This window comes from Rhineura floridana, chromosome 9 (genome assembly GCF_030035675.1).
Source record: "Rhineura floridana isolate rRhiFlo1 chromosome 9, rRhiFlo1.hap2, whole genome shotgun sequence".
NCBI lineage: Eukaryota > Metazoa > Chordata > Lepidosauria > Squamata > Rhineuridae > Rhineura > Rhineura floridana.
This window is the reverse complement of record NC_084488.1, coordinates 26,226,377-26,251,413: the sequence shown is the minus strand read 5'-3', so window position 1 is coordinate 26,251,413 and position 25,037 is coordinate 26,226,377. Positions and strand designations below refer to the sequence as shown.

Sequence of the window (25,037 nt, the reverse complement as noted above, 5' to 3'; positions counted from 1 at the left end):
CGAGAACTCTTCTTCTTGTGTGCAAATCACGTCGGCGGACGTGATTAATCTCTTGGATTCCTGGAAATCTGACATGCTTGAGTTACAGCGCGGCGGCAGCACCACCGCCTCTCCCGTTTCGCCATGAAACTGCTTTTGCATAATGAGAAACAAAATGTCCTCTGCGCTGCGCTCTAATCAGCCCTAACGGTTTCCCTGGACTCCCGAATACTTTTTTATTGGTCGGCGTTCTTCGTTTCATCGCTAATAAATTCGAGGGGTGGGGTGTGCGCGCGCGTTCGTGGGGCGGAGATCGCTGCCTTCTGGCGGGCGGCATGAAGGGGGTAGGGTAGGGTGGGGTGAGAGAGGGAGACGAGACAGACTAGCGAGGATAAGGGGTGAATGGCAATTAGGTAGCCTGCAAAGTGCCTGCGTGATCCCGATCCCAAGGGAAGGGGACGAGCGCGATCTTCCCACCACGACCACCATTCGCACCGCCCCGTTTAGGCGGCAGTGCAAGCAGCAATCTCTAAAGTCAATCTCTGGAGCAAACTTCATTATTATTATTTTAAGGCAAAGAAGTTGTGCAGAGATGGAGACTAGTACTGATCCAGGATGTGAAGATCCGCGCCCTTGACCAGGGCGGAAGGGAACGAGCCCCGTTGGCCTGACTTCCCTTACTAAATGTGCCTGGGACGGTGAAGTTCACGCCCTACCACCCCCCACAGTGGGTCAAGGCAGCACCGTCCATGGCGTGTTTACTTGGGACTCCAACAGAGTTCTATGTGGCGTTTCTCCCGAGGAGAAGCGCGCAGAAGCTCGCAGCCTTACTTCGGAGAAATCCGGGCGGGCTCACCCACCTGGCGAACACTCTCGCGGCGCTCCGCGGCTTCCCGCACCAGGCAAGCGCCTAAGGCGCTAGGAGCGCCTCCGGCGCAATCCGCCTCGCCCTCCTCCAGGCGATCCCGCCTCCCCACCCCGGGCCGTTTCCATTAGCGGCCGGGGTGGGGTGGGAGCTCCCTCACTTGCTCTTTCCCTCCCCTCTCCCTCCAGGCATTGGCGAGGCCGCCTGTCAATCACCTGCCAACTCCCCCCTCCATCTCCCCCAGCGCCGCACGACGGGGCTCAGGAGCGCGGCGCCACCATCGAGCCCAGGCGGCGGCGGCGGCGGCGGCGGCGACAGACGGTGCTCTGGAGACCGAGGGAGAGAGCGAGCGAGCGGGAGGGCGATGCTGATGGAGGAGGAGATGCAGGCGGCCGAGGAGGGGCCCAGTGTGGCCAAGATCTACAAGCAGCAGCGCAGCCCTTACAGCGTCCTCAAGACCTTCCCCAGCAGCAGGAGACCGGCGCTGAGCAAGCGCTACGAGAGACCCACCATGGTGGAGATCCCGCAGGTCAGGGCGGGCGTCGGGCAGCAGCAGCACCACCATCACCAGCAGCAGCACTTCCAGCAGCAGCCGCTGCAAGCTGTCGGCTCCTCCTCGTCTATCAGTGAGCAGCAGCTGCCTTACCAAGCGCACAGCTCCTACCCCGGCGGCAGAGCCGCCCAGGGCCACCCACCCAGGACTCCGGCTCCGCAACTGGGACATCAGGCGGCTCCTGCCGCTTCTTCGTCGTCCTCCTCCTCCTCTTCGGTCAGGTACGGCCACAGCCACCAGGGGGCAGCAAGTAGCAGCAGCAGCGAGGGAAGCGGCAGCCTGGAGCTGAGTGCAGGTACCAACTTTTGCTGAGGGGCTGCCAGGCTTGAACGTGTTTGTGTGTGTGTGAAGCATCTGGCTGAGGTTTTGCTTTGTATGCCACAGTTCGTTTTGTGCCAGATGTAAAGTAACAAGAGTGCCTCTGGGTGTGTGTAGAGGGCGCAATTATAATTTGGAGTGCGTTTTGAGTATTCATAGTAATACTTATGCATTATTTTGACAACGCTTACAGCAATTATGTAAAGTGGGCCAATCATAGTGTCCCTGTATTGCAGATCAGAGAGGGTGCTGAGGCTGAAAGAAATAGTTTGTGACTATTCAGGGGAGATTTGAGCTGGGGGCTTCCTAGCTCATTCTCTTAGCTGCACTGCACCAGCCCTCATGAGAAACAATTGCCACACTCATACAGGGCACCTCTGAGTTTAGGTATTGTTTATTGATGGACATCCCTTGGAAATGGCCTTGTAGCTGAGATAGTATTAGACAAGCTATGGCCCAGCTTGGCTCTTGGTTTGGATTTTTTGTCCTGCTGTATAGGGTTCTCCAAATGTAGTATTGTCCCACATTTGGAGAGGAGAAAAAGGTTTATATTTAACAGAAGCTGTATGTGAAAGAGAGATCAGTGAAGCCAAACTGCACTAAAGGTTCAGAAAGTGTGGTTGATTGGAAGTCTGACTATCTTTGAGTGAAACCTCTCGGATTTGCTGTTTTTATTTTTAAAAAAAGTTGTCACAAGATTGGGGGGGATGGCCCTCCTGGATCCCCCTCCCCAATCTTTAGCTGAAAAGGTCTTCAGAGGCTATACATTTGCTCAGCTTTAGAACCAATTTAAAATTTCCGGTGTCAGAATGCAAATCTGGATCATATTGCATAGTAGTACAAGAAAGAGTCTCTGATCCTAATTGTGAAGAGCATTCCCTGTTATTGGGATCAGCAACAGGAGGGCCAAAACTGCTCTCTGGAGTATTACTCTGTTCCCCTCCACCACCCAGCTGCCAGTTCCAGAGCGAAGAAGAGGCTGGAGGGACTGTGGACTGCAGCAACAGGACTTTGTTCTAATCCAGGAGTGGGGAACCTAAGGCCCGGGGGCCAAATGCAGCCCTCTAGGCCTGTGTATCTGGCCCTTAAGACTGTCCCCAAATGCCTTCTTCCCAGGCCATGTCCACACATTGCCTGCCTGGAATGTGTCCAGAAACTCTGGGAGAGGGGAGGTGCAAATGTTTGTAGAAACTAGCCTACTGTATAAAGGTAAAATACACCCTTCTTTTTCCACTTACTTTTACTTCTGGCCCCGCCCACCACTGGCCCCTGGCCCCAGAAGGAAATGCGGCCCTCAGTCCAACAAATGTTCCCTACCCCTTGTCACCATCTACCATCTCCTTAGAGTCTCCCCCCCCACAAGGTTAGTTGCTGACTAAGATTCTCCAAATTCATTCTCAGACTTTTGAATTCAGGCCACCTTCTCCCAAACCCAGCAACAGCCATCTATCTGACAGGTGAGCACACCAAATCCTCACAAAAATAAGTGTGTGCAAGGACACGTGGCTTGGGGCAGAGATTTAGAAGGCAGAACAGATTCCCTCCCAAAACCATCCTGGAAAAGAGGCAGGGCTCCCCATGGTGGTACAGTAGTTTGTACAGCAGGGAGAAAACTCTCTTTGTTTGCTGTAGCATCCTTCCCCCCCCCCCAAAAAAGTTTTCCTTCTAGGAGTATTGCACCTTCTCCTCCCTGAGAGGACTCATCCCACCATTTCAGAAGCACAGCCATAGAGGGCCTCCCAGGAAAAAGCTGAAGGACACGGCTCCTTTACCATTCAAGTTTATATCCTCCGAAAAACCTTCCCCATGTAGCCCTTCTCTAGGTGAGGCTTTCTCAACCCGGACCCACTCTAAGCCTAGGAGTTACCTCCCCACTCTCAATATGCATTCACACTCTGATATATCACAGGTCTGGTCTTGTTGCTGCTCCCCAGCAAATGGAATAAGAAAATACTCCTGAAAAGAAATGGTATCCATAAAAGGCTTGTTGAAAAAGAAAAGTCTTCAAAAGGCGCCAAAAAGATAGCAGAGATGACACAAACACATACATCCCTCTGCCTTCACTGGTCAACATGCTCAAATATTTCACACGGAACAATATCATGTTTTTTGCTGCGTGCAAGTCAGAGGTCCACAGCAAAGTTGTAGAGAACATAGTTTGCATACTTATTTATTTATTTATTTATTTATATTTAAATTTATATCCCATCCTTCCTCCCAAAAGGACCAGAGGGTGGTGAATTAATGATAAAACAATGAAAACCTCTTACAAACAATAAATCTGTCGAAAAGACTAAGTTCTAAACCTTAGCATCTCTGCATAGAATAATAGAATTTTCAGGTTGGAAGGGACTTTGGGGGTCATCTAAACCAGCCCTCTACTCAGTGCAGGAAAGTTGACAGACAAGCATCCAACTTATGTTTAAATATCTCCTGAGACAAACAGCCCATCACCTCTTGAGGCAACCTGTTTCCCTGTCGAACAGCTCTCTTAGCATTAGGAAGTTTGCTTCCCTACAGTTTCTGCCCAGCTCTGCAGCAAGCAAGAATGTCTGCTCATTCTACATGACAATTCTTCAGATATTTAAAAACAGCTATTGTGTGCCGCCTTAATCTTTTATTTTCCAAGCTAAACAGGTCCATCTGACCAAAAGTATAAACACAGTGTTACTTGTCTATCCATTTCAGACCTTATTTAACTAATAAAATACCTGGTGCGTACTCAGTTTTCATATGAATGGATAAATTACTGAATGAAAGAACCAAAAATATTAAAATATGAAAGCATAAATAATAAAAAATATTAATATAAAAGAGGTCAAAGTGTTTGAAGAGTGGGAGGGACCAAGGAAGGGAGAATTTAAACTATGTTATTGTAAGAATGTAAAAGCTTGAATACAATAATAGTTATAAATAAGTGGATCATAGAAGGCTCTCAAGAAATGGAGAAGACCTCAGCCTGAAACCTTGGAGAGATGCTACCAGTGGGAATAGTCTTAGTCACTGGACCATAGAAGGACCAGTGGTCTAACTCTATAGTACAGTCTCATATATCAGGCTTGTCACATTACTGTTTATCTCTATCATGCACTTGAGATTTCTGCCCCCAAATGGATCTTTTCCTCATTTGGTAATAGCTATTGTGGATATTCTCGCCGGATGGCAATTTAAAAAATAAATTAAAATGCATTCTCTGAACAAAAGTCTTTCATGTCCTGTCTAAACCTTTTTGTTGAAAACAGATTAGTGTTTGGTAGCAAAATTTTCTCATTGCTGTCTTGTGATCAAGATTACTGCTTTTCCTTGACCTGATATTTTGGAAAAGAGCGACACACTGCTTCTCCAGTGAGGTGAGAAAAGATAAGACAGAAATGACCATCAGAATGACAACCCACTCTTTAGTGACTTGCTTCTGTGAAACAGACTCTAGATCCAGCCCATAAGCAGAAAACAGACTAAAAATATCCCAAAAACTAAATGTGCACATAGATTTTGCTTAGATTTTGGTCCATGTGTGTGTGTATTGAACCTTGGTGGGGTTAACTGGGATGAAGACAAGATCAAAATATTTTTCTCTCTCAAGGTATAACCTACTAAGATGTTAAATACATCTCTCTCTCTCTCTCTCTCTCTCTCTCTCTCTCTCTCTCTCTCTCTCTCTCTCTCTCTCTCCTTCTTCTTCTTCTACTGATGCCATAGTGTTAAAGCTCACGTAGTTCTTGATATGCAGCCTAAATTTGGCACCAGGAAATGGGAAATTGCATCTTTAAGCAGACTACAATCAAAAATGAATTACAATAAATCCTATATAATTGCATAGGTCATTCTCTTTAATGAGATTTTATTAACCTGACTGTCAAGCTTTTGAGTCAGGCAGATATTTTATCTTCTTCAACTGATAAAAGTGTCAGCTATAAACCACCGTATAAATATTCATAAATCTACACATCTGTGGCAGCCTATCAGCATCATTCTTTTGGACATTAAAAGCATTCTAATTACTTTCTGTCTAGCAGAGCTGAAAGGCTGCCTGTTATAGTATGTGCTTGGCAGGCATGATTGCTTTTGTTTGCCATCACAAATAACAGCATCCCCATTTTATATACTGAGGGTCCAAGAAAATAGTCAGGGTTTGACTGAACAGGCTGAATACTAGGAGGCAACCATCTGGTTTTGATAGCATTGGGCATCTCGACTCATCTGTTCTTTTTGACACAGCCTTTGCTTATTTATTTATTTAGGAGGATTGAGGGGTATGTAGAATGGAAGCCTGGTCTGGTTGTTTGATGGATGCTTGCACTTTTTTCTTCCCCCCCCTTTTTTGGTATTTTTTATATTTATTTAAAGGGCTGCTTGCATCAAATCTATTACATACATCAGAAGTCCCCTTCTGTGTGTAGGCTATATGTGTAGAGGGGACTTTGTGTGAAGGAGGTAACCATATTGGTGGAGCTAACTGTTTGAAGGTTTTTTACCACCTGGCTGGAAGGGAAGTTAACAATAAGGTTAGAAAGACAGCTGTGACTTGTCTGCCCATACGGCTGTGTCATTCACACAGCGATTGTCCAGTGGTTTCGAACTGCACTGCAAGGGAGTGTCTCCCACTGTGCTGCAGGTCCGCGTGAACGGAGTTTCTTGGGCTCATGCATGCCTTTCCTATCACATGAAGAGCATCAGGTGTGACATGCTTCATGCGAGTGTACCATGTGTGTGGAGAGATACCCTAGATCTCTCAGGATGTTCTATATATGGTAGGTCCAAAACATGCAAGTCCAAGACTTATGTTCGCCATCACATCACCTCATTCCATAGTTCTATGTGAACCATTCTGTTGTTTACAGTCCTGTCAATTCTTTCTCTACTTTTTGCGGGTGTAGTAGTCATTCAGGTGTAGTAGTAATAGTCATTCGCTCTCAACAGAATCATAGTTCAAGGGTGGGGGGGAGCATTCTGAGCACTTTCACCAAACTACAGTTCCCAGGAATCCTTGTGGAAAGCTGCAACAGTTTTAACTGATATAAAATCTATATAACTTTGTGCTTTCATCAGTAGCTGCAGATTCTATAAATAAATTTTTATTTACATAATGGAGCAGGACATCGGAAAGTAAATTATTAAAATTTTGAGTCTTTCTCTGCCCTCCCAAGAAAGCTTTTGAATATCCATATTCATAGGCAAAGATTCCTTCTAACCCCATCTGTTAAATAAATAGCTCTTCCAAACTTGTAGATTTATTTGCATTTTACTTTTGATGTTGTCAAGGGAATTCAGATTGTTTGGATTGAAAGGAATGATTATAATATTGTTTCATTATCAAAACACCAGTGCTGTCTTTGCAGAATTGGAATGCCCTTCAGAAGGCATTTAACTGTCTGGTAAATATGACTGGATACAGAATGTCATTGCATTATTAGTCTAAGAGAATGAAATGTAGACATAGGTAAGAAATATGCAGAAGTGTTTTGGAAAGTAACAGCAAAATAGCAGCACATCAGCTGAATGTTGAAACTGCTATTACAATTTTACACTTTTCTACAAATGCTGCCCCTCCCCCTTTTGTGTGTGCATGCGTATGAGAAGACACACATTTCAGCATCACAGGATTGTTCTTCAAGGAAAAATGAGAAGGAAGAATGAGCTGTATACAAAACGAAGTTCATTAACAATGCAAACATTTTAGTCACTTCAAGCAGATAGTTACCTAATTAGATAAAGCCATAGCTGGCACCAGAAAATCAGCCCACAGGGAGAGTAGTTACACAGACCAAAGAACAAGGAAACCTTGGTTTTAGAGCTGAGGAGAGATTCATGAGGTAGGCATACCTTGTGATGTACAAGATCCTTTTAAGGTGAAAGATTAGTGCTTATTTCAGAAGATAATCTCTCCTACCTTCCCTGGTTGCATGGTGGGAGATTGCACAATCTGTCTTGCCCATTGGATGCTTCTGTCCCATCTCCAACCCCTCCAGACAGCCCATGTGGGTACAGTGTTTGAACAGGGTTTACATGCATAAAATCCAGAGCATATAAGACCGAATCACTTGGTTGATTCCTAGATATTTTTGGAGCGGGCAGATTTGCTGCACAAAATGACACACAGACCAATCCACCATCCAATTATTTCATTCTTAGTTTGTCCATCTTACATTATAAATTGTATAGCTGGTTTTATGTTTTAATTTGTATGCTGTTTGCTGTATTCTTCGCCTAAGTTTTGTTTTTTGTTTTTGCAGTGATCAATGGCCAGCAAGTATGTGGGATAGTGAGCCAGTAAGTAGCAAGCTGTGTGGTGAGATATAGCTACCATCCTGATCCCAGCATTGCTGCTGCTTACCTAGGCAGGGTGGTGATGAGGTTGGGACTGAGTGGGTGGACTGGTGGGAGGACCGGATTGGTCCTTCTAGTGCACCTGCGTGGCCCTGACCTCATTGCTGCCGTGTCTTGGCCCAGCCCTGTCCAGGTAAGCAGCTGCTATGCTTTCATCAGGAGGACGGCTCTACCCCATCACACATGCTGCTACTGTGTGTATGTATGTGTGAGTGTGTGACTGAAATGGGGCAGGCAAGAGAGAAAGTGTGCTCTAGCCTGACCACTGTTGTCCACGCACTGGTAACCTCCAGGCTGGATTACTGTAATGTGCTTATGTGGGGCTGTCCTTGAGGTTGGTCCAGAAGCTGCAGCTGGTGCAAAATGCAGCAGCGAGACTGCTCACTGGGGCAGGGTATCACCCACATGTCACCCCGCTGCTGAAAGAACTGCACCAGCTGCCCATTTGCTACTGGGCTAAGTTTAAGGTTCTAGTTTTGGCGTACAAAGCCCTATACAGCTTGGGACCAGGATACCTGAAAGACTGTCTTATCCCTTATATACCCAGTCGATCACTGAGCTCTGCAGGTGAGGGACTCCTGCAGATACCATCTTATCAGGAGGTCCGTTCTGCACAACATAGGAAAAGGACCTTTAGTGTGGCTGCACCTACCCTGTGGAATTCCCTCCCTTTAAATATTAGACAGGCGTCATCTCTTGCTATCTTTGGCGCCTATTGAAGACCTTCCTCTTTCAACAAGCCTTTTAAGTTGAGACCTTATCTGCATCTGTGTTGAAATTGCTTTTTAATATGTTTTTTGAAAGCTTTTTTTTTTAAAAAGTATGTTTTTAAAGATGTTTTGTTGTAATGTATTTTGAAGTCTGTTTTTATGATGTTTTAAAGTGCTTTTAGTGCTTTTGTGTGCCGCCCTGGGCTCTTGCTGGGAGGAAGGGCGGAATCTAAATCAAATAATAAAGAAATAAAATAAATAGGGAGGTCATAGATATAATGGGTGACATTCTTCTGTATTGTTACATTCCCTTTCTCTATAACAATGAGTGTTTTCATGAAGCCTTATATTTTAATAATATTTTTATCAGTCTTACAAATGTCCATCAGTCAATTTAAACCACGATCCCATCTGCCCATGCATACTGACACAAGTCACTTATGGCAATTCTGCCACCTGGCCAGGGGGAGGAGGAGGTGGAAGAACTTATTCACACCCCATTTTCAAAACTGAGCTTGCCTGGAAGTAGGGAAAGGGAAAGGGCATAGCTTAGTGGTACAGCAGATGTTTCATATGCAAAAGGTCCCAGGTTCGGTCCCTGGAATCTCCAGACAGGACAAAAAAAGACTCACATCTGAAATCCTAGAGGAGCACTGCCAGGAAGTGCAGACAGCTAATGAGCTAGATGGATCGTTTAACTCAATATAAAGCAGCTTTCTGTAAGGCAGTTCTTGTTGTTTAAGTGAGTGGCAAGCCTGATGTATATAGAGTTTCAGAATGTTCAAAATGCTCCATACATAATCTCACTAGTCCTGGTATTATCGTCCTGTGTTGGGCAGGGAAGAAGCTTGGAGCCAAGAATTAGTGGTTTGCCTAAGAAACTTAGTGAGTTTATGGCTGAGATGAAGTTTGAATTCAGTACTTTCCCAGCTTTCACTGTCCTAATTACATTCTTTGGGGCAGCAGAAGGGCAATACTAAATAAATGTGCTATTAGTCATGCCACTTTTGGGGAGTGTGAAGTCACATTAGGACTAGGGGAAGGGGGCTTGAACCTTTTGCCCCCGCCACTGTCCCAATCAGAATCTGCCTGCTATATGGAATGACCCTGCAGGGTATCTCTGCCTCACAATGATATCAGTGCTTCACTAATTTTCCGCTGCCACCAAATCACTCAGAACCCTTTGAAGACCCTCCTAGTAGTGTGTATCGGAGGCTTTAGGCATGATATGGAGACCACACTGAGAGACAGAATAAGTCTTAAACTAAGATTTTTGTTTTATTAAAGGGATACCATTTACCTAAAGGAACACTGATACTTCTATTGGGTCCTTAAAGGTGTTTGCTGATAGTCTCTAAGGACACCATAGACACCATACCTGGCACCAGCGTCTAAATGGCTTTTACCTCAGGCCAGTTTCCCTAACCCTCCACCCCAGCCAAATACTGCCACAACACAATCCAGCCACTGGGGACAATCTGCCTTTGTGCTCCAACCTTAAAAACCCACTTTGTGTCACTTCCCCCAATGTCCTTTTTTCCAGGGCAGCCTTCAGACCAATTCAGTCAACAGTTTCCTTCTGATCTTCCCCAGACATGTATTACCAACACACTGGGTATGAAAGGATATAGGCCTCAGTTCCTCAGTCCACTCTTCTCTGGTCTTATAACGATGCAAGGCCTCATGACAGTCACAGAGGTCACAGAATATGGGTGCGGGTTGTCTAAGCATAAACATGTACAGCATTTCTCCACAGACACCAATGGGACTTCTCCTCTCATGGCAAATAGTCACGTGGGGGAATTCCGGTTGGGACCATGGTGGGGGCAATGGGTTAAAGCCGCCCCCCCCGTTCCCCATGGCCCTAATCTGGCTTGACCTTTCCCTCCCACCCCTCACCCATCCCCAAACTGGCTATTTGTTCAACCACAAAAGGGTAAACTACATGACAAAAGCCACATCTCGTTATTTTTTATTTTATTTTATTTTTATTTTAAAAGTTTATATCCCGCTTCAGTTCCAAGGAATTCTAAGCGGCAAACAATAGCATAATAAAACAACATAGTACAGTATAACATACCAAACAAGTTATAAAACATTATAAGAAATATACAGTATATCACACGTTACAATTCAAAAGCTAACCGAAATAAAAAGGTCTTAACTTGGCGACGGAAGCTAAACAGAGAAGGGGAAGAACGAATTTCCTGCGGAAGAGCATTCCAAAGAGTTGGTGCCCCCACTGAGAACAGTTTATTCCTAATGCCCGTCTGGTGAATTTGGGAAAAGGAGGGAATATTAAGACCAGGGTCTAAAGAAGATCTTAAAGGACGGGCCGGTTCATAAAATGACAAACAATTTGATAGATAACTAGGACCTGAGCCCGATAGAGCTTTAAACGTTAAAACCAGGATTTTAAACTGAACTTGATAGGAGATTGGAAGCCAGTGTAGTTGTTTTAGAAGCGGAGTAGTGTGAGCTCGGACGTCCGCCCCAGTTAGCATCCTAACAGCTGCTCTCTGAACCAATTTCAATTGGCGGAGTATTCTAAGGGGAAGACCTAAATAAAGTGAGTTACAATAATCTAGTTTAGACGTGACCAAGGCATGGGTAACCATGGTCAAGTCAGAAAGCTCCAAAAAAGGATGCAATTGGCGAACTAGCTTCAGGCGGGCGAAAGCGCTTCTAGAGATTGCAAGAACACGAGCCTCTAGAGTCAAGGCCGAGTCTAGGAGAACACTGAGACTACGGACTTGAGTCTTTAAAGGGAGTACAACTCCGTCTAATATTGGAACATTCCCTGTTTCCAACTTAGTTCGATGTCCAACCACCAGCACCTCTGTTTTATCTGGGTTTAGTTTAAGTTTATTCTGCGTCATCCAGGTCTTTACTGCTGTTAGACAATTGTTTAATGGGAGGATGGCATCTTTCGTATCCGGAGGAAAGGAAAAATAAAGCTGGATATCATCAGCATATTGGTGAAATCGAATTCCAAACCTCCGGATGATCTCTCCTAGCGGTTTCATGTAAATGTTGAATAGCATCGGTGAAAGCACCGAGCCTTGTGGAACTCCACATGATAACGGCCAGGGATCAGAACTAAAATTCCCAAGCAATACTCTCTGTGATCTGGCCTCCAAGAACGAGCGGAGCCACTGAAAGACAGTGCCTCGCAAGCCCATCTCGAAGAGGCGGTCTAGGAGGATGTTATGGTCGATCGTGTCGAACGCTGCAGAAAGATCGAGGAGAACTAGTAAGGACACATTCCCCTTGTCTAGCTCTCTCCGAAGATCGTCTACTAAGGCCACCAATACAGTCTCAGTTCCATGACCTGGCCTAAAACCAGATTGAGATGAGTCAAAGTAATCCGTCAGCTCCAGAAAACTCTGGAGTTGCGCGGCTACAACTCTCTCAATGATTTTACTTAAAAAAAGTAAGTTAGAAACAGGACGAAAACTGTCTAAACAGGAAGGGTTCAAGGAAGGCTTTTTTAATAATGGAATAACAATTGCTTCTTTTAAGCTTCCTGGAAGGTGACCTTGCTGGAGGGAGGCATTAATCAACTCACTGATCCAAATTGCGAGTCCCTTTCTGGACTGTTTTATAATCCAGGAAGGGCAAGGGTCAAGTAGACAAGTGGTAGGTCTCATCCCTTCCAAAAGGTTATTTATATCTGCTGGATGTACGATCTGAAAAGAGTCTAAGGTGGCAACGCAGACATGAGTGGCAGGGAGGGGGTTGGAAATTATAATATTCTTAATGTCAAGGTCGAAACGGATCTGAGCAATTTTAGTACTAAAGTACGTGGCTAGTTCTTGGCAACGAGAAGCAGAATGATCAGGATTCGGCTTATGCTGGTCTTGGTTAAGTAAATTCTTAACCACCCGGAAGAGTTCTTTTGGTCGGCCATCAGCAGATGCAGTGGTGGCCAAGAAAAAGGTTCTTTGAGCCGTAATTCTAGATGACATATAGTGTTTCAGAAAATTTTTTGCCTGAAGATGGTCGCAGGGGCTCCGTGTCTTCAGCCAACGGCGTTCTAAGCCCCTATAGGTCCGTTTCATATCAGCCAACTCCTTAGAGAACCATGGGGCAACTTTAGATCGAGAGTGTGTGAGAGGGCGTAACGGAGCAATAATATCTATAGTTCTGGACATTGTATTGTTCCAAAAATCTACTAGATCAACAATAGACTCGTTAGGTCGAGGAACTAGGAGTTTTTCAGCAGTAGATAAAAAAGTTGTTGGATTTAATAATCTTTTTGGACAAATCATTTTAATGGGATTCTTTCCTGTAGGAAGGGTAAATAGTGGTGGAATTTTAAATTTAATTAAATAATGATCCGTCCATGGTAATGGACGAATAGATAAGTCAGAGACTGCTAAGATCTCTTCATCTGATCCTGTGTAAAAAACAAGATCAAGAGTGTTTCCAGCTCTATGTGTAGGTTCCTTAATTAGTTGAAGAAGTCCTAAGGTCGACATAGTCGTCATAAACTCTCGTTCAGCCATAGGTTAGTACTGCTGCCATACCAGAATGTGCAATGGCTGCATTGTTGTTTCACAGCCTCTGTCTTTCATGAAAGAGTTTGTGCTGTTGCCTATTTAACAAAGCTGTAGTATTGTTTGATGCCAAATCCACAACTTTGCCATCACCTAACACTGTGTAAAATAAGGCTGTGAACACACTAGTCCCCAGAGCAAAGTGTTTCCATTAGTCACACCTGGAGGGGGAACGGGTTGATCTGCCAGTCAGTTGCAAAATCTCTTTGAAGCTGAATTTTTTTAAAAAAAAATCACTCAAGCTGTTCCCACCAGGTTTACTGTAAAAAGGGGCAGGGTTTGACTAGTGTCTTGTGCCCGTTTTCAGAAGAGAGAGGTGGAGACACACTCAGAACAGTGAGTGTGTTTCTACCCTTCTTGTGTACGCTGAAGTGAGAGACAGCCTCTGCAGCAGCACTTTTTTCTAGAGCCGGTTAGCCAGGCATAAAGTCTGAGAGCAACTCTACATGTTAAGAACATAAAAAGAACCCATCTGGATTGGACTAAAGACCCCACTAGTCCAGCATCTTGTTCTCATAGTGGCCAACCAGATGCCTATGGGAAGTTTACAACCAGGACACAAGTACAACCACACACTCCCCCTTGTGACTCCTAGCAGCTGGCTTACAAAGGCACATTGCCTCCAATAATTCAGATTTGTTAGATCAAATTAGAGGGAGAGAGACTTGTTTGCCCTTGCTTCCTTGCCATGCTGCTGAACTCACACAGCTTCCTAACTCACTTGTTATCTTGACACTTTGCCACGGGGCTGAGATAGTTAATCAGCTGTTACTCCCCTCTTGCTTAGCACAGTTTAATCATGCTTACTTTATGCTTCTGAAGCAACAGTTGGAGAAGAATATGTACACATTGTCTCCTGTAGTAAGTTGCCTCCATATCTGGAGAATGCACACTGCTGTGAAAGAGACTCACAAGTTCACTATTTGCATATCACCTCTGAAGAGCAAAAAGAGGAAGTATGACATGCCAGCTTGTGTTGTCTTACCATACAAAGCCTTCTCGAGCTATTTGTTTTATGAGCTGAGACTATTTTCATGAAATGTTGTGTTGAATTGTACAACTTCAGATCATCATCGAAGCAAGGATTGCAAGTTTGAAAGGCTCCCTGTGTTTAAAAACAAAATGCCACCTTCCTCCTGCATGTGGAAAGCTAGTGAGTGGGTTAAATGGGTTTAGCCTTGCTTACCTGATGTGCTAACCTTCCATGGGCAAGGAGTTTTTGTTTTGTTTGTTACAATTTGAAGTGATACAGTTCAGGAAGGACTGTGCCTTTTCTTCACATTTTGATCAGAGTTGCAAAATACCTTTTCAGAAAAGTGAAATACTAACTCTAAAACTCTGCTCTGCAGGTTTCTCCTCCATAATCATTCAGATCTTTGTATTTATAGTTAGTCTTGGCAAGATAATACCTTTGAATCAGAACAGTGTGTCCAAGCTTATAAACACCATGCCCCTTTGGGTTCTGTTTGTGAATTTTCACACCCACGCAATAATAAAAAAAACTGTTAATACTACTGGTTGATTAGAAACTGTTATACAGCACAACTGAGGCTACGATCTGAGGAACTTAGGTACATTACTGAAACTACCCAATACTGTTTTTAGTTCCACCCTGTTCCCTTCATTGTACTAGATGGTGCCATTAGCTGGTGCCATTCCTTCAGTAGGGCTAGAAAGTCCTTCACCGCAAGGTACAATTTGGTTTGGGTCTTGTAATCTTGGACTGGCTTCAGAGAAGCTGAGCTAGTACATGATTTAACAGTCTTGCTACGAACATTTGTTCCCAGGAACATCAGGACAGGACCTAAGAGGATATGATTTTTAGGGGGAAATTCTGGGTCCCATTGGTGAATTTTCTTCTGCTTCAGAGTAATCCACTTACTAGTCCTCTTATTACAAATTACAAAAGAAAATGGACAGATATTCTACTCAGTTGCTCCATAAGAAGTAAACGTGCTTCCAGTTTCTGGCTAATGAGTGAAAATGTATAAAGCAGCTTATATTTAAATTTTCACTCTTTTGCAGTGATTCCCTTCTAGCACCACAAAATACATGTCTAGAAATTAGTTGCACAAGACCTCCAATCCACTTTAAAGGTGCAACCTTAATTTTTCCAATATGTGATTGAATCCCAGCCGAAAATAGTGGCAGTCTGGAAGCCAACAACATCTCAAAGGCACCATGCTGGTTATCCCAAATTTAAGCTATTAGTTGAAACACACACACAACAGTCTAATACTATAATAAGTGGTGTTTTTATCAATTACAAGTATGTAAAGTTAAAAAGAAAAGAGGGTCAGTAATGCAACAGCTTTCTTTCACATCTGGTGCTTTATCTACAAATTTGGCCTTTCCTGATTTTAAAATGTAAAAAGTTATTTACATTTAAATTTGAAGTGCCAAAGTGAATCATTCCTATGATCTAGGGAAAATCATAATTCTTAACAGTATATATAATATAATTTCAAGTCTCCATTCATATGTTGCTTCTTTTGTGGATGGGGGACGTGGCAAAAGGATACAAAAAGCAAAGAACTTCTGAGAAGTTGGGATCATCTGATTAAAATGCGCACAGTAAATACAGCTTCAGGTCTAGAATCTGATTATAGGATTAAAACGGATGAAAAACTGCTGTGTATTTGAATTACAAAGTCCCAATCAATATCTTTCTTTGATATTTTTCAAAAGAGAAATGGAGTGAGTGAATAATGAGGGAAGGCAACCTTATATTGAGGCTTCCACTGATATTTACATTTTCATTACTCTTTTTATCATCTGATCAGAATGTTAGCAGAGTCTCTTGTTCGTTTTTTTGTTTTCTCTCTAGAACTGTGACTCCTATGGAAGCTTACTTCTATGAAATGTGTTCAGCATGGGTTTAGAACTGTTTTTTATCATGTGGACTTTGATGTAGAGTTGGCATTGGGGAAGGCAGGGCTCGTGTGACTTTAACAGCTGTGTGGCAGGCAGAAATTCAACAGGCTAAGCCTGTTCTAGAATCATAGAATAGTAGAGTTGGAAGGGGCCTACAAGGCCATCGAGTCCAACCCCCTGTTCAGTGCAGGAATGGAAATACAATTATGGGGAAAGCTTTGCCTATTCACATTCTGTCCGTCAGACATATGTGACCACCAAATTATTTTAAGGCTTTCCACTCTACCTGCAAAAGAGGACACAAATTTGCATATGCAAATATTAAGCAAATCTGTGTCCTCTTTCACAAGTTGGTCAGAGGGCCAATCCACATACAGTGTACTAGACCCCAGAAAATCCTGTTGGCACCCTTGGGCATAAGTCCAGAATTTAACATTACCTCACTGCACCACTGATGGTAGCCTTGGAGCTCAAGAATCCATCAGGACTAGAGTCTGAAGAGGAATTCTGCATGGACCTCTTTCAAGAGGGATAACAAGTTGACAGACTTCAGCAGCTGTGGTGGCTCAGACTTTTCAGAAGGAGGAATTTTGAGTCAACCCACAAATTAACCAAGACTATTTGCTCTTCAAAAGGTCCATATTGGAGAAGTAAGAAGGCACAACTTATTTATTTATCTATCTATCTATCTATTTATTTATTTATTTTGTATCCCGCCCTTCCTCCCAGCAGGAGCCCAGGGCTGCAAACAAAGCACTAAAACACTTTAAAACAGATCTTAAAATACATTAAAACAAAACAGCATTAAAACATTTTTAAAAAAACCTTAAACAAGGGTTAAAAACATTATTAAAAACAACAATTGGAAGACAAGCTAGAACGCCACACCTTTAAACCATCTGCAGCTTCACTTAAGGGCCTAACAGTCATCAGGCCCTGCATGGGGATGTAAGTATAGAGATAGAAAATAGACTACTCTGATGCAGTCCTTATTGGCACTTTTGGCCTAACATTAATCTGGTCTTCCACGTAACTGCAATACAAAGTATAATAGGGTTTTCACTGTAGAGATGCCAAGGAACTAACCTCTTGGCCTACGGCAGCTTTCAGATTTAACCAGAAGTTCAGGCCATGTATTTACCTAACCTTTTTCTGTCTCTAGGACAGGGGTGGGGAACCTGTGGTTCTCTAGAAGGTGCTGGATTCCAGTTCCCATCAGCCCCCAGGCCAGAATGGCCCATTATCAGGGATGATGGGGAGAGTTGTCCAATTGCCTGTTCTGGAAGGGGATGCACTCCCCCTGAAAAAACAAGTTCATGGTTTGGGGGTACTCCATCCACCTTTGTCAGCAGAGGCTCAGCCCACCTCAATGGCTAAGAGTGTCTTTTACTAGCTATGGCTGACATGCCAACTATGGCTGCTCTTGGATAGGGATAGCCTGGCCTTGGTGATTCATGCATTGGTAGCCTCGGGACCCAGTTAATGCAGTGTGCTCTATGTGGGGCTTAACTTGGGCCTGTTCCAGAAGCTCCAGCTGGTGTAAAATGCTGCGGCTAGACTGTTGATGACGACAGACTTGCACCAGTACATAACTCCAGTGCTTGAAAGCTTACCTAGTAAAGACCATTTTATTTCAGTAAGCATTTAAAGTACATTTTCTGAGTTTTGGCTGGTTTTAACTGATTTTGTCTAATTTTAACCTTATTGTACACTGCTTAGAAACTAAAGTGTTAAGCACTATATAAATTGTTGAAATAAATAAGTGATTTGTGCAGCCACAGGTTCCTCACCCCTGCTCCAGCGATAGAAGGACTCAGCCGGGCTTTAAGAACAAAAGAAGAGCCCTGTTGGGCCAGACCAAAGGTCCATCTAGTCCAGCATCCAGTGGCCAACCAGATGCCTGTGGAAATTCCTCAGCCAGGACATGAGCGCAACAGCACTCTTTCCACTCATGTTCCCTGGCAACTAGTATTCAGAGGCATACACTTCCAATACTGGAAGTAGTACACCGTCATAATGACTAGCAGCCATTTATCCTCCAAGTTGGTGGGCATCAAGTTGGTTGAAGGAGCAGTTTTCATAGTTTAACTATGCACTGTGTGAAGAAGTACTTCCTTGTGTCTGTGCTGAATATTCCAACATTCAGCTTCATTGGATGGCTTTAGGTTTTATTGAATATATTTTGTGTAGTTCCTGGGAGTTGTCTGTAGTCTGCAGCAGACACTGCAGGGTATACACTTACAGTTCTGCCCGTTCCACTGTGTCTCCACCTCTCTTTTCTGAAAATGGGTACACAATGCTAATCAAATCCTGCCCCTTTTTACTGTAAAACCTGGTGGGATCAGCTTGAGTGCATTTTTTTAAATTTGCTTCAAAGATATTTAACACTGATTGGCAAATCAACCCATTCCCCATGGAAACGCTCTGCTGTAGGTGACTAGTGTTCTCACAGCGCTAGTTTTGACAGATATTTGTGTCAAACTAGATGTTACATGCACATGGGGGTAACATTGTCCCACCCAATATCCTTTGATATTAAGGGAAGGCAGCCTTGTAAGGCTGCAGTCAAGAGAGGAGGAATGGCAGGTGGGAAGGGTCGTAGCTCAGTGGTGGAGCATATGCCTTGTATGCAGAAGGTCCCAGGCTCAATCCCCCACATCTCCAGGTAGCACTGGGAGAGACCCCTGCCTGAAACCCTAGAGAGCCGCTGCCAGTCAGTGTGTACAATACTGAGCTAGATGGACCAATAGTCTGCCTCAGTGTAAGGCAGATGCCTATATTTCTATATTTCAGGGGGACTACATGTTAACTGTATTGTGTACCCTACAGCTGTATGTTCCCCTGTGGCAGAAAATTTTCATCAGATGTTTAAAAACTATACTGCTGGAGATATATGGAGTCCACATCATCAGAGTGCAAGACAGACAGCACGTCTCCATTTGCTTTGAAAAATGCAATTAAAAATGGCCTTTTTGCAGTGAGATATTTCCTGTATTCTAGCCCTGGTCCTTCTGAACACCTGGCATAAGCCAAAACTACTATCACTGCACTGATTATCAGCAAGGGTGTTGGGGCATATATGAAATAAACACAGTGATGATTCTTCACACAGGGGCGCCATTTAGGTAGTGAGGCCTCATTTACTTCAGACCATGTGATCAAGCTTCAGGAATGCCTGTACTTCCATCACATCTGTGCCCTGCCTTTTTTCTTCATAAAGGTTTTACTTCACTTTATCTCGCTTTAAATGCTCACAAGAAGCCTGTTAGGTTGAGTGGTAATGGCTTGCCAAAGACTACCTATTGCGTTTAATGGCTAAAGCACAGATTTGAACCCTAAGACTTCCCAAGCCAAGGCCAGCATGCTATCTACTACATCACAGTGGCTCTCTTGGATGCCTTTTAGCTATTTTTCCCATGTGAAAACTATTGTCCTCTTTCGTGAGTATGAGAATTATTTATTCAAAAGGACCATGCGATCAGCCCTTCTTGTGTGGTTGACACTATAATTTAAATTTATATTCCACCCTTCTTCCCAAAAGAGGGCCAGGGAAGCAAGCAACAAGTGATAAAACAATTTAAAAAATCTTTTAAAACATCTTTAAAACAATTCCAATATAGATGCAGACTGGGATAAAGGTCTCTAAAAAAGCTTGTTGGAAGAGGAAGGTCTTCAGTAGACACCGAAAAGACAACAGGAAAATTCTCCCAGCCACACAGGAGCTAGTCATGGAGCAACAGCTCTACCTGTGCTGGGATAATTTCTAAAGAGCTCCCTTATCTCTCTCCATGGTGCTGATTCTATAGCACAGTTGTGTGCGCCCATACCCCTTCCCTACTGAAATTTGAGATTATCCTCCCCAGCCAAAGCATTGCTGATGGAATGTGTTGACCTCCCCGCTACAACAGACCTGCTTGGCTTTTTTCTGCCTTTAGAAAGCAGGCTTCAGACCTCTTCCCACTGAGCATTTGGAGACTGATTCTTCTTATTCTCTGTTTTTAGGATTTTGTCAGAATTTTTTAACTTGCTTTAATATGTAGCTTTTAAGTAAACAACTGCCTTGGGGTTTGTCGAGGGCCTAGCTAGTTGCTACATGCAATGGCTGGTAACATTTACCTCACTTCACTCACAAATTTGCACTTGTAAATCCACAGGCGGAAAAGCCACTTGAGGGAGATAGTGATTTGGGATAGGGGAAGGGTGACGCAACAGCCCTCCCAGCTGCTTTTTCAATCCCACTCAATGTATTTTCCTGTTTCAAAATGGCTGCTGTGGTAACATTACATGTAATGTCTCGTTTGGCTTGCTGTGGGGTGGGGAACCTGTGACACATGTTACTGGACTCCTCACTGTCGTCAGTCCCAGCCAACACGGACAGCTGTCAGGGATGATGGGAGCTGTAGTCCAGCATCACCTGAAGGGCCATAGGTTTCTCCACCCCTGGCCTAGATCTAAAAGTTAGGCTATATATGAAAAATAACAGTAATAGAGCAGGTCCTGGGCCATGCATTTGGGTGATGTTGTCTTGCTGTTTTTATGTTGATGTAAGTAAAAATGTAATTGTTACTGTAATCCACTTCATGCCCATCATCTAGCCAATAACATGACTCTATTTGGGGTTACTGTGATTTGTTTCTTCTTCTGTTCCAGAGAGCCGTATGATTCTGGATGCCTTTGCTCAGCAGTGCAGCCGGGTTCTTAGTCTTTTAAACTGTGGTGGAAAACTTCTGGACAACAGCCGCTCTCAGTCATTGGTTTCCTGTGTAAAGCAGGAGAGTCTAAGCTTTAATGAAAGACCAGATCAGTGCCAGCTTGGGAAAATGGTTCATAGTCAGACATCAGACAACGTAGACCTAGAGTTACAGTACATGCACAAGAAGCAGCAAACATCTGCTTTTCTGAGAGTCTTTACTGATTCTCTTCAAAACTATTTGCTTTCTGGAAGCTTTCCATCTCAGAATGCTTCTTCTGTGAGTGATTTTGGCCATTTAGCAGACATGGATCCACTTTCAACCTCTCCAGTGCACACTCTAGGTGGATGGACATCCCCTGCAACTTCTGAGTCCCATGGCCACCCATCGTCTTCTACACTTCCAGAAGAGGAAGAGGAGGAGGAGGAAGGTTACTGTCCTCGTTGCCAAGAGCTGGAGCAGGAAGTAATTTCATTGCAACAAGAAAATGAGGAACTCCGAAGGAAGCTGGAAAGCATTCCAGGTAACCTAACCCATTTGAGACATATGGGCTCCTTCGGGAGAAAGGCGGGATAGAAATTAAGTAAATAATAATCTAGCACTTGAGCTGTAAGAGGTGCAAAGCCCAGTGGCTAACATCCCAATGACATCAGTGGGATTTCAGATCATACCAATATGTTTTAAAATAGTCTAATGTAGTCTACATGTTAGAGAATGTAGGGATATCATTCCAAATAAATGTTTCATGGCACCAAGACATTACTTGTAATTTTTGCTGACATGTAACTGACACAAAGTATTCCAACATTAAGGCTTTACCCTTCATTCATAAATCGATGGGCTAATGTACTACTAGTACTATTTTTCAACAGAAAAGTGGGGTAGGAATATATATTTTTTCAGCAGAAAGCCCTTCCCCCCTCAAATCAGAAGGGCATGCCTTGTTCTATGTTCCCTTCTTAGATCAGCTGGGACCCAGGGCTGGTCTTGTTTGGTTCTGGCACCCACCCACTGGAACTTGCTCCCTAGCCACTTCTAAATGACAGTGAGACAGGTGTCAATATAATCCAGAACTTTTTTTTTGCATTATCTATGTCCTGTGATGACTTCATATAGGCCAAGGTAGCCAAGATGGTGCCCTCCAGATGTTGTTGGACTCCAGCTCCTGTCATCGCTGACTGTTGGCCATGCTGGCTGGGGCTGATGGGAGTTGTAGCCCAAAACAATTGGAGGGCACCATCCTGGCTCCCCCTGATATAGACAATGTTGAGGTCACTCTCACCCCTTGGGCTCAGCATGTCGGCACCCCTGTTTGGTGAGACAGGGCATCAGTGGTAGCATTTACTAGTTTGCTACCTATTCCCACCCACTCTACTGTGGATGGGAATAGGTAGGGGTGCTGCTGCTGGGGTGAGACTGTGCTGGGACCATCAAGGGGCACACTTTTCCACCTGCTTTGCCCCTCACCCCTGCTCTCAGTGACATTTTTCTGGGGACTGTCCTTTACCAGGAAGATGAATGCTTTGGATAGCTGTTGATGCTTTTCAGAAATGCTATAATTTTGTTAGTTTGATTTTTTATAAATTGTATTGTTTCTATTTGTATTTTGTGTTTATGTTTTTTATTTGTGTGTAAGCCGCCTTGGGGGCCTTTTGGGCCAAAAGGTGGCCTAGAAATAAAACATAACATAACACCCTCTCACTGCCCCATCATTGTTCAAGGAGACCCCTGCCTGAAACACTAGAGAGCTGCTGCCAGTCAGTGTAGACAATACTCAGCTAAAGGGGCCAAAGGACTGACTTGGTATAAGGCAGCTTCCTAAATTAGAGGTGTAGTGGTGTAAAATCTCTTCAGCCACTCTATCCACCCTCTTGCCATTCACCTTTTCCTCCTGCCTCAAACTTGGTTATATATTGTTAGTTGAGTTCCTACCTGTTTGGTCAAGGTACAAACTCTCTGACCCCCCCCCCCACCTGTTTATATTTTATTCATTTGTCCAGTTTTTATCCCATCCTTTTTCCAAGGGAAACATTTTTCAGTTTTGCAACAGTCCTTGGAGATTAGTGAGGCTGCTCTTCTGAGGGTGTCTATACACGTTACAAAAGAGCAAACCCCAGGAAAGGAAGGTATACAAAACTGTTCTGGAGATTTTTCCCCCTTTTTGAAAAGACGTTTGGCTTGCTGATATGTTTGGCTTTTAATAATAAGCAGCAGGTGTGCGCTCACTTGTACTGTTTTTCCTACAGTGCCCTGCCAGACTGTTTTAGATTACTTGAAGACTGTCCTTCAGCATCACAACCAGCTTATGATTCCGCAGCCAGCAGAGCAGCCAGCAGAGGTAGTGTACAATGGAGATAAGAAGTGCCTTGAGCCTGGCTACTTCAGTGATCCTTTGTGTGCAGAGAAATAATTCAGTGCTGTCTTTTACTAAAAAAAAAAAAAGTGTAACGACAAAACTCTCATTTATCTTATGCAATGTGTTACCCATTTGCAAGACACTGAGACCTATCACTCTCAGTTCAGGTGGGCCTTGGTGCAAGCTTTGGCGGTTATATGTCTTCCACCAGCAGGCATATATATTTTTAATGTGAATGAGGATCTGCATGTGCAGTTATGCTTTGCTCAAGCAGTCTGTCCATTGTAAAAAAAGGGGGGGATGGATCCTATAAGTAAAGCCTACTCATAAGCATAAGTATTGACAGGCTTAGGCCCAAAGGTTATACATCCAGTGGGAAGGGTCAGAAACCTAAGGCTTACACACTGTTGCCTGTATAACTTACATGCCTGCTCCATGCATGGAGCTATAATCCAGAGTCCTTTCCAGTTAGGGTAAACTGATCCTGTACTTCTGTCATAGGCTGAATTCAACTTTTGGTATGATCCTGCAATTAAGTGCACCTCTCACTATAGCTATGGAAAACATCCAGCCAGTGCTGAGAATTAGCACCAGCAAGATGTGTTCCATATCTGCAGTATGGTGAATAATTGCAGACCTTACAATGGAATGGTCCTTCAGCCCATTTAGCAGTCATTACCTGTTTCTTGGGAAATGTAATTTGGTAGTGTGTTACTTTGGGATCTGTAACAGAGACTACTCAGCATCTCACCACACGTCAGTTCCCATAATTCTTTGGAGAAAGCAATGACAGTTAGCAAACTCACTATACATTTGTAGTGTAGATGGGGCGTCTGTAACAGGAGGCAAAACACATCACTGAATATTGCTTGTTTTTACATTCCTCCACATTGGGCACTGCTCAAATTCTGTGAGGTTTTTCATTCTGTTTTGTAAGTCTCTGTCTGGCTCTATAGATAGCATCATATGCTGATACAGAGATTAAAATGTTCTTTGTCCTGTTAGTTGCTACATCGCATGAGCAGCATACATTTTACAAAGGGTTGTTGTATCCAAAAAATGCTACTTTAAGAAATCAGTGCCATTATGTCTAGAGAGCAATGTAGCAAGTTGTAATTAGATCACTGTGTACACATTCAGCAATAATTGAGGGGAGGGAATGTTAAAAGGGGGAGAGATTTGAGTAGCACCATGTGTAATTAGGTCAGGGTTAATATCTTCTCTCAAGAAAAATGCAATGAGATCGGAACACCCCTCCCCAAAAAGCCACATGGACATATGTCTGCATTACACTTAGAGCCTTAAATGTCCACTGGCAAAATGACCTAAATCTTGTGTTGACCATAAAGGGCAATTTGCTGCTAATTTAAGGAAGATATTAAACATACACTGACATTTCACATTTCCTGCTTCCCAAGCTGTGAAATATAAAGCTGCAGTTCTAGACACTTGCTTATCTGTGAGGAAGTCCCATTGAACTCTGTGGGATTTGCTTCCGAGCAAGCCTTCATAGGGTCAGACTACATGTTTGCTTTGAAGGTGAGACCACTGGAGATGGTATCATTTTGACTTTTACAAATATATAGTCTGAGCAGGTTTCTATGTATAGGAGCAAATGTACAGGCTATAGAATATCCACAGTGACATCATTCTAGTGCCTCCAGAACCAGTGCCCAAATGGCACATTTTCATCACTTGTGCACAAACACACACACAAACACACCCTAGATTTAAGCTGGGCAAACCAATTTGAGCTCCCTCCAAATGAGTGAAACTTTTGTTCCAGGTGCTTGGAATAGCCAGCT

At 43.7% G+C, this 25,037-nt stretch overlaps 1 protein-coding gene across 3 annotated transcripts in view; it reads left to right on the top strand.

Annotated features, from left to right (window-relative positions):
• The first annotated feature begins 353 nt into the window (after positions 1-353).
• The window catches only part of BEND4 (BEN domain containing 4), a 34,523-nt gene continuing 9,839 nt past the window's right edge, over positions 354-25,037 (top strand). For 2 of the 3 annotated variants that reach the window (XM_061584198.1, XM_061584200.1), the window contains exons 1-3: positions 357-1,692; positions 20,836-21,399; positions 23,123-23,214. In XM_061584198.1, coding sequence (XP_061440182.1) covers positions 1,209-1,692; positions 20,836-21,399; positions 23,123-23,214 — 1,140 coding nt within the window. In that variant the 5' untranslated portion in view covers positions 357-1,208. Of the gene's footprint in view, positions 1,693-20,835; positions 21,400-23,122; positions 23,215-25,037 lie in introns of all 3 variants that reach the window. The other variant, XM_061584199.1, reaches the window with a different exon arrangement.